The following is a 20,796-nucleotide window of genomic DNA, read 5'->3' as shown; positions in this document are numbered from 1 at the left end:
CTATGCTCATCAGACATGCTCCCCTCACGACAACATACTGTACATGTTCAAGGCGTGGTTCAGTCATGGGCTGCTGCCGTGGTTTATATAGATCACCTGCACCTATAGGCCCCGATACATCCTTCATCCAGGAGGGGACACTCCCCTCTCCCTGGTGTTTAATGAGATCAGAGTCTAGATTTCAGACTCTATGCTGCACGTACTCGCCATTCACTGATAATCCATTCTACCTGAGCTGCCTGGCTGAATCGACCAACACAGTCAGCGTTTCTGCAGGACGTGTAGAAGCATTTAAATGTGGGGCGGCTGTGGCTCAGGTGGTGAACTTGGTTGTCTCTCAACCAAAAGGTCAAGGGTTCGATCCCCAGCTTCTGTAGCCAGACATCTAATGTGACCTTGAACAAGCTAGTAGCTCCTGCTTCTTTGGCAGTGTATTGTTTATGAATGGAATTTAGTTACTTCTAATAGTCACTTTACATAAATATCTTCCATAAAAGAATTTAGGAACAATTTGTGTCCCTGGTTTTGAGCCATTGAGCACGATTCAGCTTTTTTTAAAAATACTTCAAACTTTCTTAAAAGAACCTTCTCGGTGAAATTATCTTCATTTATCTATCTGTATTCATCAGCACACTTTAAAACTCTACACACACACACACACACACAAGGTTTTCTGCTGAAAGAAAGACAGGGCTCATCTTTTTGATTTGCTCTTGCAATGACTCAGCACTCAACATCCGAGTCACATTGAAAGTGAAAATGCTGCCTTGCCCTTCAGAGTTGTGTTGAAGGGCAATGTTTGTCACCCTCAGTTTTCTTTAGAGAATTGAGCTTGTTGTTGGCCTTTTACATTTAAGTATAAGTTTTACACTTTACTTACTGAATTGTTATTTTAAAAGTTGTAATGGGTTCAGGACATTCGACTGATTCCTTTTTACAATTCAAGTATGAACCCTTGACTTAAGTATTTTTATATTAGCACGTCTACTTCTACGCTCTCTTGAGCTCTTAAGTCTGGACCTTTACCTTGACTCTTTGCTATGCTTTTGTCCAAAACCACATTTCTTCATTCTCACACCCTGCTGCGTGCTACGCGGCTCAATTCAAGCATTGACAAAGTTGGCAACTCGCTGGTGAACGTAGTGCAGTAAACAGATGGGACTTGCATTCAGCAGGTGGTTAGAAATACGGCTCCAAAGGGAAAGCTAATGATGCTACTTATTTGCTGGACGAGTTCGGCTTCACAACTTCAAATGTTGTAACGTGTCACTGCTTTGTTTACAGCTTGTAATGCTGAGCAGCTAGAATAGTATTAAATCCCCGTTCATCATCCACAATTAAATAAAGAAATGTGACACGAGAATTCACCAATGAAATATTGGTGTAGGGAACATGCTGTGTTGTAATGCAGGCAGAACAAATGTGTGTGTGTGTGTGTGTGTGTGTGTGTGTGTGTGTGTGTGAGTAAATGTCTGCAGATGCAAAAGAGAGAGTATGCGGGGTGGGTTAAAAGAAAGAAAGACACAATGACTGTGAGACAGGATGTGTGTGGTCATGAGAGGAAGAGAGAGAAAGTCATTCAGTTTGATTGACAGACAGCGCTGGCTCAAACACACAGAGATGTGAGAGTGTGTGAAGTATAACCAGAGTGTGTAAAAGAGAGGCAACCTCACCAACGTCTTCCTGCAGCTTTGAATTAGCGAAGCGTCAGTCTGTGTTTGATGGACACAACCCTCAATTAAGTGTCGACACGGACTAAAGACGAAGCAGCTTTGACTTTTCCGAAGCAGGGTGCCCTAAATGTATTTAGAGAGTATGCTTCTTCTTCTTCTCTTTTTTTTTGTTGGATGTGTGACTTCCTGCAATGCAGTGAAAAGAAACGTACATATGTACAAGAAGAGTCACAAGAAAATGGATGATAAACTGCATAACGTACAAACAGTGTAAAACACATCCATATCCGATTCTTTCTTCCCCTCTTTATTCCGATCTTCCTGCCAGATTTTCATACAATAGTTAAACAGCTGGTATGTGCAGGAAGGCAGGCTTTGTATTTAGAAATGAAAGGGCAAAATAGTTTGGAGCAAAATGTGGTTGAGCAAGTAAAAGAAAAAGTTCATTAAATTACAGATTCGTTTTAGTTTTTAAAACCTCATCAGTTTGAAAGAAAGGAAAAAAAATCCAAATCTTCACAAGTGGTGCCTTACAGTTTCAGGATATCCATTTCAGTGGGGGGGGGGCGGGGCTATCAACAAAATAGAGAAGAACATACTGAAACAGTTTCCTTACCTGCATGTCATCACTCCAGTCACAGGTTATAAACATCACCACCCTTCTTTCCATCGCTTGTTTTGGATTCTCCTGAATATTTTTCCTCCTGAGTTCTCACATCGTCCCAACCCGACTTCATGTGGAAAATTTGCTCAGCGGACGGCAGGACAGAAATCTGCATAACGTCAGAGTGAAAAATGGTGCTGTTTGCGTTCACACATGCAACTCATCTGAAAAGGTGTATTTTCAGGAGTTTTGTGCAAGTGTGACTGACAGATAGAAAAAAAGATCCAAGAAGATGCTGCTAACAAGCAACGTCTTCATCACGACTTCAAGAAGCGAAACGATCACAAACCACTGATTTAACCTTTAACCTTTAACCATGCATTGTATCACATTGTTAGATTGTCACTTCTTCTTCTTTTTTAAAGTGACCATCATCTGTACAGTCAGTGTTGAAGTGTAAAGAGGACAATACTCCTCTCTGTAGCTCAGTGGAGTGAAAGTCTTAAGCAGCAAAAAGGGAAACGCTTTGGATAAGCTCTTAAAAATTGCACTCAAGTACATAAGGGACTGCGGGAGTACGGAAACTCTGCAGGTCACTAAAAGGTGCAGAAGTATTCAGAGGGAAGAAGAAAAGCAGAAGCTGAGTAGGAAGAAAGAAAGCATGAAAGGAAGGAAGGAAGATTAAAAAAAAGGAGGTCAAGCAAGAAAGAAAAATGAAAGCAGTCAAATAAAGATAGCAGAGAAAAAAAGACAGACTGAGATGTAAAACAACGAAGGAGACGGATACTGATGACGTGAGGAGAAAGAGAGTGTGTGTGTGTGTGTGTGTGTGTGTGTGTGTGTGTATGTGTGTGTGTGTGTATGTGTGCAGACAGACTGAGGTGAAATCAGTGATGGTGACAGAGGTTAAACAGTTCCAGGTTTCTGCCTCTCTCTCTCTGTGTGTGTGTGTGTGTGTGTGTGTGTGTGTTTGCTCTGTCAGTCAGTTGAACTGCAGCCAGCTGTTCACACCCCCATCAGCATCACATCTGACTGCAGTCTGAAGGAAACCTGGTAACTGCAGTGTTCTCCATTTTGGGATGAAAAAACTAAATATCTTTTCACTTCAGACTCAAGTTACAGCCAAAGAAAAGTGAACTCTGAGTGCGGTTAGGTGTACTGGTTTATATTCAAGGATTGAACTTTGTTTCCTCTGTTAGAAAAAAACTCGACTTTGACCTCATTTTCAGCAGCTTTAATTAAAAACACACTGAGCACAAAGAAAGCCATGACCTTGTTTTTACCTCCAAACACTTGTTATGATGTCACGGATGGGAAGCATTTCTAAAAGTCTTTGTATTTATTGTAACTACTGGCACACTGTGTGATGTATTATAAACTCTAATGATCACATCAGTTCACACGTGTCATCTTTGATACCTTCTATCCCCCAATGCTGCGTTTTATTTATTTATTTATTTTTTGCGAGTAGAGCCGACACAAGATGACGACATATTAATAGTTTTATTTCCAAATGTCTTAAAATAGAAATACATTTTATTAATGTCACGATGACTTTGTTCTACGTATTCTGTCCAACCAACTGACCAAAAAACTAAAATAACTTCTAAACTATCATTAATGGCAAAGATAAGTAAGTCAGTGAAGTTTTTTTTACAAGCAAAGGTCACAAACTCACTCGACAACTCGACATGAAAAAATCCTGCGATGACCAGAATTGGCCCAGTTCAGTCTGGATCAGGAGGTTAGACTGGGAGGACATGATGATAGTCTCAACAACAAGGGAATGTTTGATTCTGGTCTGCTGTAGTTTAAAGCCATAAACTAAAGATATCCAACAGAGAAAATGCTGCGAGAGCAAATGAGCTCCAACTTTTTGGGCACGATTCTGTCTTCTGACCAAAGTAAGCAAAGTCCAAAGTGCTCGGTTTTCCTGTGATGTGAGGCCAGTTAAGAGTTAACTCATCCGCTTGGAAGATTTCGGCCGCGCCGATTTCCAATCACAAATATCCTGTCGTGTGTTTTGTCCTGCGTTCAGACGAGCTCGCACCCTGTGATGAGTCACCGTGAATGACGGCCGAAAGCGAAACAATCACAGCAAGTCCAACCTCACTCACCTCTACTTCACCATAGTTGTGTTTCTGTGATGTCATGTTTGACCACGAGAGATTTAGAGAAAGTTCCAGTTGTGAGAGTTATTGAAATGAATCAGGACCTGCTGCAGTGTGATGGCTGTCATTATTCCTCATCATGTATCGGGTCAAAGTGTTACGTTTCCCACTTGAATTAAAACTTGAGATGCACGCTCGGGCTGCACTTTTTCTTCCTGCTCTTTATTTTGAGGATTTGTTTGTGTGTGTTGTAGAGATAGGACAGTGGATAGAGTCTTAAAACAGGCTGCCAGCTTCCAGAAGCCTCTGTACATGAGGCGCGCGCCCTCATCACTCGGCCACTGGCAACAGCTTTACAGCCACATAGCAACGACAACTTTCTGTGTCACCACTGCTAGCTTTGAAACTTGTAAATTCCTGCAGCTGTGAGTGATTTTAACTGGATGCATATTAGAGTAATGAGGGAAAATACGAAACAGAGTTCCTCTTATTTTATATAAATGACTGAAATATTTTCTATTACTCTGAACTGTCTCATCTGACTCTCTGTTTCCCTCTACTGTGTACTCTCCTCTGTGTGTGTGTGTGTGTGTGTGTGTGTGTGTGTGAGAGGTCATGACCCTGACACATTCTGTTGCCTTGTCAACTCGGAGGCTTACCTAACCTTTGACCTCTGTGCACATACACACCTCACAGACACACATGTAAACACTTGGGGGATTTGTGTGCGTGTCTGTCGTCATCACCCTTAAACTCCCTCGGGCTACCAGGCAGAACTCTACACAGGCACTCACTGTGTGTGTGTGTGCGTGTGTGAGAGTGTGTGTCACTGTGTGTCACTGTGTGTGTGTGTGTGTGTGTGTGTGTGTGTGTTGTTGGAGTTCACCTAAACATCTGTTCGGTGAAGGAGCCGGTAAATCACACACTTCACTGCTGGCCAATGAGCACAGAGGGTGAAGAGGACTCGAGGGCGAGTGTGACCGAGGCAGACACAGAGAGGAGAGAGAGAGTCGGAGAGGAGGAGGTGAGAGAGAGGTAGACAAATGAAGAAAATGAAAGCGAGGAAGAGAGCCAGGGAGGAAGGGTTGCACTTAAAGAGCTGCCATGTCCTGTCTGTAAGTGATCCCATTTTTTTCCTTCTGTCTTCTCCTCGTGTCGACGTGTTGCAGAGTATGCCAGTAAGGTTGTCAAAGTTCTTTTCCTCGCTTCTTTTCCAGACCACATGTTTTAAAATGATCCCATATTTTTTGTGATTGATAGTATTAAAACTTACCAAACCTTTCAAAGGAACCATCTTCAGTCGTACTTGATGTCAAAAGCCATCGCGATCACAAGAGAGTGCTCTCTGTGTCTAAATTGCACAAAATCATTAGCAAAGTTTTGGCACAGAAACGAAAAAGATTTTGAGCAATTCAGACAGTGATTGTGTTTGCTTAAATTTCTTTGGACGTTAAAAAGATGAAATTACCAGATATTTCTGTGTTTTTGTTGCTGTAGTATCAAAACAACTGTCCAGTGTGAGAACACTTTCAAAGTTTAAAATCAAGTGAAGCAGATTTTGTTTCAAGTGGTTCAAACTGTTCCTGTCACAAAGAAGAGGAATCTTTGAAATCTAATTTTAAGGGTGATTTCCAGCTTTCCTTCGTCCAAGTCAAACAGCGTTTAATCTTTGGATAAATGCTTGAACATCCAAGACGTCATTTTGTTTACTTTCTGTTTATCTGCTAGTTTGTTTTCTGGGGGAAGGGAGAAGTTTTGTGACGAAGATAAACTCTGTGAATCATCATATGAACCCCCTTAGTTTATCTTACAACTTAACTCAACTCAACTTTTCCCCCGAGGAACAATCGGTTTAAGCAGCAAGGCATCACAGGACAGAAAAAAGACAAAGTACATGTAAAAAAAAGCAATAAATAAACAACTATGATCCTGGACTGAGGATCTTAGCAGCTGTCATTAGAATAAATTGCTGAGTCAACATGTAACCGTGTGGTTTAGGGGTCATGACCTGAAGTGAGGCAGCACGAAAAGTAAAAGAAAGAAATACAAAAAAAAATCTGAAAACGTAGAAATTGTTTGGTCGTCATGCCAACTGAGACCTTACAACATTTTAGATCTAGTTTGGGTGAAAATGAAGAAAACTGTAGAAAAGAAAAAAACGTGAAAAAGTTTTTTTTTTTTTTATGTATTAATACATTAAATTCAGTAACAGCAGCAGCCTGTTAAAGATCAAGTGCTCATCGTGAAACTGTAAATAACTAAGTTTAAGCTTCTTAACTAACAAGAGGTTTAAAGTTGGTGTCCAAAAACAAACAGATAGGCATTAATTCATTTAAGGGCCAGGGGGAATTTCTCTCCATTTGTTTACTTGTTTATTCAAGTAATGGATTTTTTTTAAAAACACTGTCCACATGTCTACTCAGCAGCAGGAATAGTGAAAAAGTGAAAATAATTTTGAAAACAAAAACAAATCTCCAAACAACACAGTGCAGTGTTAATATGCAGTGTCAGACTCCGTCATTTTATTGATGAATCAGAAGTTGTTGATTTTTTTCTGTGCATCTTGATTGGATTTACAGCTCAGAGCATCCTTTGTTATCTCACATGGCTTTTCAACAGGGCAAGAGTTAAAAAAAAAAAAAAAAATCCCCCTCCAATGATCACACTAAAAAAAGGTCAAAGATCCCTGAAACATTCAAACAGATGCTGTTTGGTTGGTTTCATTATCAGGACATCCAGAGAGCTTCATAGAAAAGCACTGATTGTGTCTTTAACGTGTCCCACGACTCAGATCGAGCCGCTCACTGTGTGTTACCTATCGTGACAATGGGAGAGAGGGTCCTAATGTGTGTGTGTGTGTGTGTGTGTGTGTGTGTGTGTGTGCTTGTTGAGCAACGTTGGGTTCATCTCCAGGTCAGGGTCGGTCATGCTTATAAACGGGGCGGGGCTTTAAGAAACAGCTCATTGGCGAGGTCGCGGGGTGAAAGGTCAGAAGTCAAGGGGGGGGGGGAGGCGGGAACAAGAGTGAAAACTGTGACCGGGCCACGAGGTTCTGCGGAGTTCAAAGTCGTAACTCACAGAATTACAACTTCTTCTTTCAGTGTCGTGACCCCGCTCTTCCTTTCGTTACCCCCCACGGGGACACAAACATGGCGTCTCGTTTGAATATCGCTCTGTGTGTCTCATACTATGAGATCTTCTGCCTTGTCGTTAAGTGCAGCACGAAACATCAGTGAAGCTGTTCACATCTTCAAGCCGTTCAGCTGAGTGACCACAGCCTTTGATTGGCTTTACGGGCGAGTGACGCGGTTGGTCAAGGTTGGTTGATTATTCAGGTATTGGATAAGACAGAGTAGTCATGTGTGGATTGCACCCCCCCTCCCTGGCACATCCTACCTTACCTGTTGTGACAGTCTGAATGGACAGCAGCTGTGTGTCTGTCTGTGTGTGCTCTTTGCTCCGTCACTGCGGTTTCTCATCACGTCTGTCACTCATCTGAGTCCAACGCTACACTTGAGTTTTTGTCGTTGTCACCCCAAAGAGAGTCCCCTTGTTTTCTTTCTCTTTTCTCCTTTTCCTTCATTTCTCTCTCTCCCGTTCTCTTGCTCGATCCGGCGCTCGTCCTCCTCTCTTCCTCGTTCTGGGCCGACGCAAAAGCCGAAGATACCGTTTGCAGCTGTCGTTTAAAAAGCGGGAAGTTTGAATCGTCTACATGCTGTTTCCTATCTGAGACAAATGTCCAGCTCCAGCTCACGTTCAGCTGTTTCAACACAATATTTGAACAGTTTGTGTCGGTGTGTTGATCTTCCTGCTCAAACATTTTTTGAGGCGATTCAGAGTGGAAACCTGAATGAAACCTTTTTTCAGATCTCCTTTAACCTCTGTGTTAAACAGCAGTTACTCTTCCTGGAGTCTCTTTATCTTCATTGACAAGATGTCATGACATGGCATAAAACAAATCCATGGTCTGAACAATGAAACACACAGTAAACAACACAAACTGAGTGGCCCAATTGGTGAATCAATTCAATGTCTTTTAGTCGATAGTATAATCTGGTGTGTTTCAAGTTTGAATTCTCTTTATGTTGTTAATTACCTGAGATGGATTACGACACCAGCTCAGCTTCAGCCGATAAAGCCTTGTATTTAAAACTAAAGAAAGCCTTTACCTCCAACCGGAGGGGAGAAGAACAAATTCCTCCAAGAGCTGGACGAGATCCGCTTTGCTTTCCTCACATTTAGTCTGCTCCAGATATCTGATAAGGAAAGCTGCCGTGTGACGACTCTTGACCTTTCAGCGTTTTCACATCCGAGTGTTTCTACCACGGAAAACTAAAGCAGGGGATTGTAGTTGGATATGTCACCCGTGAGTCATCGGCATCATAGAAAAGCTTCCTGATGTGGTATTCAATCTGCCGATGTTGCCAGGCAACAAACCGTGTCATCCAGTAGGCAGGATTTTGGTTGATAGTAATTTGCTTAAAGGTTCAGTTTTAGCCGTGGAAAGATCAACAATCAACTACAACACCAGTCATTATACGTGTAATTAAGTAATTTCAAGTCATTAAAGACACAAAAGACTACAGAAGAAGTTAGGAGTAAATAATGTCCAGATCTGAATTATCAGAGCAAAGACTTGATTTTTTGTTTCCACATAAAACTGAACCAGAGTATTTAAAATAACAAAAACACTCATCCGAAGACGAAGAGTAGGATTCATATCTGAACAGTAAATCTTTGCTTGTCTGAGTAGCGTGTTTGCTGCTGACACGTCATCTGAGAAGAAAATCTTGGTTTCTAGTTGTTAAAGAAGAGCTTCTAACTCTCTTCTTCAGCCCATCACAAAGTCCGAGGAAGAGAAATTATATTCTTCATTTTTTAACATTTTTAGATGTAATTATTTGCCAAGTTTTCCAGGCGCCGTCTGTGCATGCTGTCATGGCGCTCCTCCTCCTTTATCTTTGATAAACATTCCCTTCAGTGATTCATCGACGCACTGAGGCCTCGTTACCACGTGGGCGGGTATTTTTTTAATACCCACCTACGTGTCCCTCCTCCGTTTAAAAAAAAAAAAAAAAAAAAAAAATCCCGTCCACATAGTTTTGAGTTTTCAAAAACATCTTCATCCTCCACATGAAAACGCAAAAGCCCACTGTCATGAGCACGCCAAGTCAAAAAATGACATCATGCTGAAATGTTCTCGCCGTTCCTCTGCAGTGTTCATTTCATTTACAAAGTTGTCCATTCTGTGCCCGTCGACATGGTGGGAGAGCACAAGTTACAGGCGTCTCCCTGCGTAGAAACTTCAACAGAGATTCGAGTTTTCAGAAAGCTGCGAAAGGCCAAAACACACAGAAAGAGCAACGTTCTTTTACTATTCCTTAAGATGTCTGACTTTTTGTTGTTTTCTCCTCTCATGCTTATCATCAATAACTTAAAGTTTCCAGCTTCCAGAAGAGTTTCTCTTTGAATTTTTTGGGGGAGATTTTGTTCCTTTCTTGTCTTGCAGAGAATTAGAAGAACAAAAACAGCAAACGTGTTTCCTTATTTCAAAATATTCTACATTTTCAGCTCATTGAGTCACATTCTCAGTCTGGGATTCAAACTACAGGAAAACCAGTTTGTGTTGTAAGAGGTAAAAATCCAGACGTCCCAGATGTCTCAGAAACTAGTGACGACATATGTCTTATATATATCTCTTACAGTGCGCAGATGTGTGTGTGTGTGTGTGTGTGTGTGTGTGTGTGTGTGTGTGTGTGTGTGATGCTTACGATCCGTGTAACAGGCTGATTAGAATTTGATGAGGTCAAAGGTCAACAAAAGTGGGGAGGAGTGACCTCACAACCTCTGGTCAAACGGAGGAGAGAGCTGTCGTGACCCTGCACTCTCACTTTTACCGTCTTCTCCGCTTTAATTCCTGCCATCATCCACGTCCTTCCTGCTTTTCTTCTTCTCGTCTTTTATTCCTTTTTCTTCCTTTACTTTTTTTACTCTCTCATGTCCTCCCTTTTCTTCCATTTCCTCCTCTCTTCTCTTCTCCCTGTTCATCTCCTCTTTCTTCTATCTCTATTCCGATTCTTCTTCTTCTTTTGTTGTTCTTCTTCCCATGTTTCTTCTTCTACAGTTTATCTACTGTAGCTGAAGATCCTCAAAGTAGATGATACTTTTCCGCTTAGCTAAAGAGAAAACTGTGTTTAGCTCAGTAAGTTGCTCTTTAGGAGTTGTGAGATTTGTGGCTTCTTCTGAGGGTTTTTTGGTTTCTTCTCTTTACAAGATTTAACACTCAAACATAAGACACATGTATCTTAGAATTCATGAGTGTGTCAGTGTGTACGCTTCACTAAACCAACAGTCTGCTTCATGAACCTTTAGATTTAAGACACAGGTATGAACCTGTTCCTTTAAAGATCCTGAGAGGAGGTTTGACCTGCTTATGAAACCGACTGACTTTAATACTGAATGTTTCTCTATGACCTAAAAAAAAAAAGCCCAGCAGCTCGAGCTTTGTGTTACGTCTGTATGTGCTGCTGTGAGGTAGGAGTCATATAAAGAGGTTTACAGCATGCTGCAGGAACAGACTCCGTTTACGTTTCCCACAGCAAAGATACACAGTGAGTGAGTGTGTGTGTGTGTGTGGGGGGGGGGGGGCTTTCTTAATATTTAGTTTGTAATACCCTTAATTTAAGACTTTCACATGAAATCCTGTGTTTTTATAGGTTGATATTGCTGCTTTACTTGAGTAAAAAAAAAAACAGACTTCTCACGACAAGAGGAAAAACTTCTGTCTCTGTCTCTGTCTTTCATTCTTGGACTAGACATGCTCCACTTCTCCTCTCTGTATTACATCCCTCAGTTTTATGATATAATTCTATTTACTCTCTCTCTCTCCCTTTCTTTGTCTCCTCTCCGTCCTTCTCTCTCCTCTCCTCTCCTCTCCTCTCTGAGCCGAACCCGATGAACCGACTCTCTACGCCGCACCCTTTTTTTTTTTCTCCCCACTCACTTCCTGTTTAGAGGAACAATAAAAAGATTGTTCCTGCAGCCCGGGGCACCGTGGCCTTGATCTAGTGCAGCCACCACATCAGCTGGAAAGAGCTGCAGAAAATGTCAATTACATAGGACCTCTTCGAAGGACGGTGTTTGCCCGTCGACCAACAGGACTAGAACAAAAAGGTTACGATAGATGCGCAGCTGATGAGGATGACACGATAACAATAACATGAAGTGATGACGGGTTATAGCACCACTGAACAAACATGAAATGTAATGGTCAAACTTTGGTTTTGGATAATCCTTTTACTCTATGTTTTCCTGCAGTACGTTACTAAAGGACTAACATAGTCAGGGATCCATATTATCATACACATTCTATAGTTTCTACTTCTATATTTATGACTGCATAAGTAGTGGACTATCGCTGTTAGCTGCTCGTTTAAGTGTGCACTGCAGGTGATCAGAGAGAGAGAGGGAAACATGTCCGCTCCGTCGTTATATTCCTCGGCATGTGCAAAGATTGAAGTGCGACGTCTCGTGTCAAAATTTGAACTTTGAATTGTTTTTTGCTGCTGCGTACTGTTACTGTCATTCTATAACTTCTAAATCGATGATCTATGTTCTCATGTGCGACTTCTTGTAATTTGTGACCACATAACTACGCTCCTTGTCTTCTCGAGTTGGAACAACAGTTTATTCTGTGGTAGGATTTGATCCGTCCTTTTTCTCCCTCATTAGGTCTGCATGAAGGAGACCGTAGAAAGATATTACTCATGCCACATGAATAAGCAAATCACTAAACCCTGTAGGTTTATTCAAGAGCGGGTTCACAGTTTCTATATTTGAGAAAGTTCCTGACGTACAATAAGTCACCTCTCATCGTAAGACTCCAAAAGGAAAGTTAGACTCAAAGTGGACCTGAACATGTTGAATTGTGTTGACTTGTTGTTGGAAAATCTAACAAAGTGCAGCGTCAACAGTCCAAGGACATTGTGTGTGTTTGAAACGGCGATTATGCAACGAGGAGGTTAAAATACCGACGAGTTTATTTAAGAAATGATTTCCAAAGTGCAGACTAAATAATCACAAATGAAGGCGAGACACGGTTTAAATTGTGTTTACAGTTCATTAAAGTAAAGTGCTGGTCCCAGCGTAGTCCTGCTGCTGTGGCCTTTCATTGTTTTGTGCTTTGTTTAACTTCGCCGGTAGAGTCAGACGTACGGCGAGGAGGAAACCTGGTGGAGTGTTGTTTAGAGAACGGCTCTCAGATCTGAGGTTGCTTGTTGTTTAGTTCTGGACTCTTCCTTCACAGGCGGAGCGACGGGCGTACCGAGAGGCCGAGATGAGCATGATGGACGACCTATCGGAGGGCGACTTCCAAAAAGAGGACAAGCCAGCCAGCCCCGCCCCTCCTCCTTCACAGCAACACACAGACCCCGCCTCTCCCACAGTTGCCGTGACACCTGAACCGGTTGCCAGGGGAGAACAGGCCACACCCAGCGAGGTAGAGTACCAGGTAAAATTATTCTTGATGGTTTAAGAATGACTGACCCAATAGTGTTTTCTCTTAAAGGACAAATAAAGCAGTGGGTCTTAGAGAGTCATCTTGAACATGTGCATCATTTCTAGATTTATTTTGAAGGAAGATCGGTAAAGCTGTACGCTAAATATGTGATACAGGTATAAATGTTTTATTCTTGTGCACACAGTTATTATAAGTGCAGTATTGTGTTGTGCAGATTAGATTTTAAAATGTATTTTTGAGCCTCATCATAGCATCAAGCTGAAAGATTAAGAAACTTTGAGACCCCGAGCCAAATAATCGAGCTGCAGAGGATCTGAACACAAACGTCTAATAAGATGAGTTCAACAGTTTCTCAGTCAGAGTTTTGTTAAAAGCACAAAGTCCGAGCCTGACGTCTTTGGTGCTGAATAAACATAACTAATAGATGTGTACCAGGTAACTGTGAGGACGTTTCAGGCACATAAAGGGTTAAAAAATAAAACCCAAAAGGTATTTCATAGATTCAGCTGTTGATTTTCCCTCTCGTGTGGATTAAAGTCGGCCCTCTGCTCTTTTTCTTTACGTCATCTGTCACTCTCTACTCTCAGCGCTTCTTGTCTCTCTGCGGCTGAACTTTTTAATAGAAGCAAAAATCACCAAAAATCAAACTTTAAAAACAAGAAAGAGAATGTTTTACTAAGTTTTCTATTCAACATTGGTTTTTATTTAAAACTAGATCAATAACAGGGTCAAACGTCTCTGCAGCACTTTGACCAGCTTTTCAATAAAGGAGTCGAGCTGACTGGCATCTCCTGCTCCAAATACACTTACTATTGACAAGTACCTCATACAACCCCTCCTTACATTTAGACAAGTGCTGCTCCATAGTTTTCCTATTAAACATACAGTGACTTTATATGGTCATTTTAAGAAGCTGTATTTATAGATCTGGATGAGAATGTCCTCGACTACATCGAACTTTACAGACATGAACTTTGTCGTTGTTTTGGAAACTTTAAAACTACAAAGCAGATGTCTTATCTTTGTGATATCTATAACGTGTAATAAAAGTCTGAAGGGTTATTGACAAGAACGCTTTCAACACGAAAGGAATTTGTGTTGTGGTGCATGTCAGGCGCTGTGTACAAAACGGTTATACGAGTATCACAAAGAGTTGTTTTGTGCGTGTTGGCAGGACGGCAGGGGTTTTGGCATCGGCATGCTGGTGTTTGGAAAGCTGCGCGGCTTCTCCTGGTGGCCCGGCAGGATCGTCTCCTGGTGGATGAGCGGCCGGAGTCGAGCTGCAGAGGGGACTCGCTGGGTGATGTGGTTTGGAGACGGCAAGTTCTCCGTGGTGAGTCGCTGCACTGAGACACCTCTTTTCACAAACGTATCCAAATCTGCTTGTTTGTGGTGTCGTTCCATCTCCAGCAGAGTCTCATCAGATGCTCTAAAATTAGACAAAGTCCTTCCCCAAGGAGGCGGTGAGAAACAGAGACAGCTGCTGTTGTTACGGCGGCAATTTAAAGAAAGTCATTCGGCTTTAATGTTGTCGCTTAATGTCTTTATTAGCCCAAGTCGTTAACATATAATTATTCAGCAGGAGCTCCTAAGCTTTCAAATAAAATGTTTCTCCATCACAAGTCTGTTTATTTAGTCTAAATTTAGGACTTCCTGAGAGAAATGATGGAGACACAAAAAGCACAAAATCCAACTGATTTTAATTTAAAAAAAAAAAAATTTCACCAAAAATATCCAAACTTACTGTGGTTGAGAAAAAAAAACTCCCTTTTCCGAGGAACTTGAAGGCCTCAACCAGGATCTAACGTTTACCCGTGTTTCCTCCAGTGGTTTGATGACGCTGTTTTGATCCGTCTGTTGTTTTGTTTCGCAGGTTTGTGTGGAGAAGCTGATGCCTCTGAGCTCTTTCTCATCTGCCTTCCACCAGCCCACCTACAACAAACAGTCCATGTACCGGAAAGCCATCTTCGAGGCTCTGCAGGTAACAAAGCTCCCGCTTCACCGTCACTCTGTGTGGTGTTCTGTCACGCTCGACCACTTTTGACTCCTGCTACATCTCATCCAACACACCACTATTTACATGTACAGGTCCACAAGTCCGTGTTTTACTCATTGCCTCCTTATGTAACGAGATCGAGAGATTTTGTTTTGCAGGTATTTTGCATTTGTGGAGGCGGCGTTCACATTAAGCTCTGCCCACAATTCTCAATATGTATGTAGGTCATCTTTTAATCCAGCAATGCTTCATTTCTCTGGTTAGTAACACAGAACACATTTACTAGTTATAATTCAGTCAAACTTCCCTCAGAGAATAAACAAGCAGCGAGGGATTTGAACTGAAGCCTTAATTACCGTATTCATCCTTCTTCAGTGACTGTTTGTGAAGTGAGTGAGTGGCGACTTTTTTCATCGCTTTCTAACTGGACTTTGTGTGTGTGTGTGTGTGTGTGTGTGTGTGTGTGTGTGTGTGTGTGTGTGTGTTTATTCTGTGTCTAGGTGGCCAGTGTTCGGGCGGGGAGGCCAGTTCCTTCCTGCGACGCGAGCGATGAAGCAGACGGCGTGGAGGTTCAAACCAGACAGATGATCGAGTGGGCCATGACCGGCTTCTTACCCAGTGGTCCACAATCACTCGACCCTCCAGAGGGTAAACACTCGTTCATCACGTCATGTTTCCTGGAGAGTCAGTGGATACTGTAAGACCTTTATGCCGCAGAATAAGTCTGTCTCAGCTTGCAGCTGAGTTAAAGTCCAGTATTGTGTATTTACAGAAGAAGTATAGCCTTAAACATGTGTATCTGTGGGCCCAGATGGCCTAACGGGTAGGTTTGGCCCCAATGTACGGAGGCTATAGTCCTCCAAGAGGCTGGCCAATGTTCCCTCCGACCTGTGGATCGTTTCCCACGTGTTGTTCCTCTATTCTCTTTTTTTCTTTTTTTTCTCCTGATGTCCTACCTTATCCACTGTCCTGAATAAAGGCAAAAAGCCCCACATTAATCTAAAATGTATAAAAAAAAACACCGAAACCAAAAAATGTTGCAAAAAATGACTAATTGTAAGACATCTTAGGCAAAAAAAATAAACTCAACACAAAGTTGTTTTCCTGAAGATCACCTGGAGATTTTAGCTGTGAAGCCTCACAGAGTTAAAAACAGAAAAAAGGAATATAACAGTCATGTAATAACACACAGTGGATCCTAAACTGGTGTATCTTTAATAATCAGCAAACAGAGCGTCTGGATACAAATGTGTGTGAGGTGTGTGAGGCAGGTGGGTCGAAACAGAGAGGATGAGACGAGTGTTTCCACACGGAGATAACGGCACACATCCTCCGATAATCTCTCCTCGAGGGTTCTATGAGTGTCGTCCTCATTTGAGCCTCTCTGGTGCCACTTCACTTCAAGTACAGAAGCTAGTTAACCGGCGCGAATCCCTGAGTGTTGTGTTTTCATTTTGTTGTTCTTTTTTGTCTTTTATTTTGCTTTGTCCCTTATATTTATTGGCATCATCTGAGTGAAATGGGCCAATCTCATATAAACCTGCAATTGCCATGTTTATATTCTGATACGAACCAGTGTGATCCTCTCTTTACAGAATATTAAACAATGTGTCATTATATAGTTTGTCCAGCAGAGGCCGCTCTTACTCCCTTGTTGATCTCGCTCTCAGCACTATCTGCAGCACATGGAGCAAAGAAAAAACAGCTGAACGGACGGTTACGTGCATTAGTCAGGAAATAAGCATGTTACATTTTCTTTAACTCAGATATATTTGTGAGTACCGTTAAAAAATAACACATCATTCTTTAAAGCTTTCACCACAACAAGGTCTCGTTCTTTCACATTTCCTCACACTGGCTGCTTTTTTCTGGTATCACTTCCAAGTTTAACTTCCAAAATGAGTCAAATATCAGTCTCCAAATCACATCACGTCAGGCTGCCAACGCTGAATCCTCACAAACTAACAAGTTCATACAGAAAATGAAGAGCTTGTAAACATTGATTCACTGGTTCTTACTTTTTACTTTTTAGTGTTTTAGGAACAAAAGTCCCGAGAAGCTTCAATGAGCGACTCCACAGCCATGTGACGTTATACAACAAACGCTGTCTTCTTCCCCTTGTAGGAGAACAAAATACCTACAAGGAGATGTGTCCAGAGATGTGGGCAGAACCTGAGGCGGCGTACACGCCTCCACCTGCCAAGAAACCACGCAAGAACTCAGCTGAGAAAGCAAAGATCAGAGAGGTGATCGACGAAGGGACCCGAGGTGAGCTGGAGCCGCTCATGAAAATAAACCTTCAACTTCCCCGTTTGGATTTCTTCAAAAACTGACTGTTGTTTGAGACCAGTATTAAATGAGGTTACGCTGCTGGACTACGGGGATATTTTTCTTCGATTGCATTAATCAGGTCAATTTGTTAAACTTCACTGACCGTTGATATTTATGCTTTGATGTGTCAGCGAAACCCTCTGAATGTTGGGTGAGAAATAATCAGTGTGAGGACAAAAAGTCGATTAAACCCCCCCCCAAAATTAAATGTTTTTAAATATTTAAAAGTTCAGAACTTTTGCAAGATGTACTGCATATAGAGTTTATATTTTCTGCGTTGTGTTCAAGTTTAAAATGTGTGTTTGTCTTTGTTCTATTTCAGAGAGACTCATACAGGAAATCAAAAAGAAGACCAGGAACATAGAAGGTAAAGTCTGAATACATCTTTGTCTTCGGCCTTTATAAATGTTATAACATCATTTTAACCACCTGCCCAGCGACCAGCCAGGAGTTCATAAAGTGTCTCTTTAAATGGAGTTTTAAAAATGTTCTTCAAGGCAGCTGGCTGCTTCAGGAAACTCCTCCACTCTGCGTTGTGTTTAGAGATGAGCGGGAGGCTTGTTTGTCTGTTTACGTTGCCCTTTTTTTTTTATCTGAACAGAAACGCAGTAAGTTCTGCTCAGTCACACAGCTGGCTCGTTCAGAATCACACACACTCAACACACGACAAAGGACGGCAATCACATTCAACACCGAGGCTAGCTAGCTGATTTGTGTACAAATGTTGTTATATTGACTTGTTAGCTTACAAAAATAAAACACAATTATCTCGTAAAAATATGCCTTCCCATCATGGTGTATTGTGCTTCTCCAGCTCAGAGCCAAACATCTCTGAAATCTAATTCCACTTCTTGTTAACATGCTGTGTCATTTAGCCGACTCTTCAATTCAGCAGCACGTCCAATAATCCTTCACTGCTGGACCGGTGTGAGCGCCTCGCCAAATCATGGTTATTGATCATACAGGAGATTATTGTTGTTTGGGCCTAACAGGCAGGAAAAGTCTCACCTGTGCCTATAAATGAGGCGACACACAGAGCGTGATATTATACTGCGTCTGTGTTTGTTTAGATATCTGCATCTCCTGTGGAAGCCTCAACGTCTCTCTGGAGCATCCTCTCTTCGACGGAGCCATGTGCCAGGGCTGCAAAGTAAGACATCTTCCTTCGTGTGTGTGTGTGTGTGTGTGTGTGTGTGTGTGTGTGTGTGTGTGTGTGTGTGTGTGTGTGTGTGTGTGTGTGTGTGTGTGTGGTCCGAGTGGCTCTATGGACTGTGCAATAACTTGGTGGGATTATTATGGGGTTGTTGAAAGATGATACTCTAATTATGGAGGTTTATTTTACATAATTATGAAATTTTTCAAAGTAAATATTTGTTTAATCTTTTCAACACAACTTTGTCCCACGACTGTTCACATTTAGACTCTTCCATGTCGATACATCGCCGTCGCACGGTCCCATGATAACGTTTGATAATGCTTCATTATCACCGGTGTAGGGGGGTTGGAGGTGTGTGCTGCTGGAGGAGAGCGGAGGTGGAGGTGTCGCCAAACAGCATTTTGTTTTGGTTAAATCCTGGTGCTCAAGGGCGACATCTACTGGATCAAAAAGTCACGCATTCTGTCTTTAACTATGCAAGAAAAGCACCAACAAACGTGTTATACAAGTGATATCGCACAGTGATAGGCAAATAAGGAAAAACATCATATTAATAATGTCCTCGATTATCAGACACTTCTGTATTCAGACTCTGAACTTTTCATGAGCTTAATACTCAGATTTTCCTTCTCTGCCCCCGAAAAAGAAAAGCTAGAGAAAATGTTCAGTGTCCCAAAACCTGAAGGTGACATCTTCAGCTTGTTTACTTCTTTACACTAACGTCTTGATTCAAACATTTATATTGTTCAGGATGATAAGCTCGAAAGAACATGTGTAGAAGTTCTGCTGTTTGATCTGTTTTTAAAAAGGCAGTTAACACATCGTGAAGACTTCATCATATGATTGTTGGAAGTCTCAATCATTGATCATTGATCAAATCTGAAAGAAACAGGAGACGTCGACACGGTGACAAACAAAGAAACTCTCCTGACTCTGCTCTGTGTCTGCGGCAGAACTCCTTCCTCGAGTGTGCGTACCAGTACGACGACGACGGATACCAGTCCTACTGCACCATCTGCTGTGGAGGCAGGGAAGTGCTCATGTGTGGCAACAACAACTGCTGTAGGTCAGTACGCTCACAGTTTCTACTGTTTGCTTTGGGATTGGCAAGCGCGGCGTGCGCTCGCTTTGTGGCCAGGACCAGGTTTTAGATTTCACATCAGAATAAACAATTTAACCATAAATGTCTGATGGATAGATGACTCCTTTTTATTGGTAGTTCAGTAAGCCAACTAGTGTCCAGCAGGTTTACTTATGCAGATTAAAAGTTTAGCTTGGCTTCAAACCCCTGATTTAATCGTAACAAACGTGAAGCAGTTCAACTTCCAACGACATGCAGGCGTGGAAGGAGGATTTAGTTTATCCTCTCCCACCCTCGCTGAGTTACAGACACATCCTGCACATAACAATAATAATAATAATAATAATAATAATAATACATTTTATCTGAGGGCGCCTTTCAAAAAACCCAAGGACACCTTACATGCAGGGTTTTAAAAAAACAATAAAACATAAATGTAAAAAGTCAAAAGGAGATAATTGAGAGATTTACAGAAGAATATAAAACAGGAGTGAAATGGATGGAAATCAGAGGGAGCAGGCTTGTTTGAACAGGTGGGTTTTGAGACTTGACTTGAGGATTGTTAGAGAGTCAGTGTTACGGATGTCACGTGGGAGGGAGTTCCAGAGGTGGGGGGGCAGAGCGGCTGAAGGATCTGGACCCCATGGTGGACATGCGGGCAGGAGGGACGAGGAGGCTGAGGGTTAGCATACGTTAGCATAGAAATATGAAATATATGAATACTAAAGGGAAGTCATCGTGTGATAACTCACGCTACATCTCAACACTCTGAAAGTCCATTCAGTCAGTCAATCATTTTTGTAAAGCATTCATTTATAACAGATGTTACACTTCAGTAAAGAGCAGGTGAGTGAGCTCTCTCTCTTTGCCATATTACAACGTTCTGCTGGTTTGTAGAAGCAGGTAAAGAGAAGTCTGCCACATGAATGCGTTTCATTGCGTTCAGCCTGTTTGATGTGTGACTGTGTGTGTGCAGGTGTTTCTGCGTGGAGTGTGTAGATCTGCTGGTCGGAACCGGCTCGGCGGCGGCAGCCATCGAAGAAGACCCTTGGAACTGTTACATGTGCGGCTCCCGGGGCAGCTACGGGTTGCTGCGGCGACGCGACGACTGGCCCTGCAGGCTACAGCACTTCTTCGCAAACAACCACGAACAGGAATTTGTATGTTACACGGTCGTCTTTGTTTTACGTTCATCTCTTCATGGGGAACAACTGTGTGTCCGATTGTGTTTCCCTTCCACAAAGTTTCACACTTTAAATTTAAATCCTGCAAAAAACACTGAAGACCAGCTCGGGTGCCAGTTGGACTTAAGTGGTTAGTTGTCCT

The 20,796-nt window shown here is 42.0% G+C and overlaps 1 protein-coding gene across 1 annotated transcript in view; it reads left to right on the top strand.

The window, feature by feature from the left end:
- dnmt3aa (DNA (cytosine-5-)-methyltransferase 3 alpha a) overlaps window positions 1–20,796 on the top strand; it is a 57,673-nt gene that overhangs the window by 26,835 nt on the left and 10,042 nt on the right. The window contains 9 exon segments of the mRNA XM_079362910.1: window positions 12,694–12,897; window positions 14,081–14,239; window positions 14,780–14,887; window positions 15,403–15,550; window positions 17,027–17,170; window positions 17,556–17,600; window positions 18,304–18,383; window positions 19,343–19,455; window positions 20,447–20,630. Of these exon segments, the coding sequence (XP_079219036.1) occupies window positions 12,694–12,897; window positions 14,081–14,239; window positions 14,780–14,887; window positions 15,403–15,550; window positions 17,027–17,170; window positions 17,556–17,600; window positions 18,304–18,383; window positions 19,343–19,455; window positions 20,447–20,630 (1,185 nt within the window).

Source organism: Symphodus melops (genome assembly GCF_947650265.1).
Source record: "Symphodus melops genome assembly, chromosome: 1".
NCBI lineage: Eukaryota > Metazoa > Chordata > Actinopteri > Labriformes > Labridae > Symphodus > Symphodus melops.
This window is presented reverse-complemented; position numbering and strand designations above follow the sequence as displayed.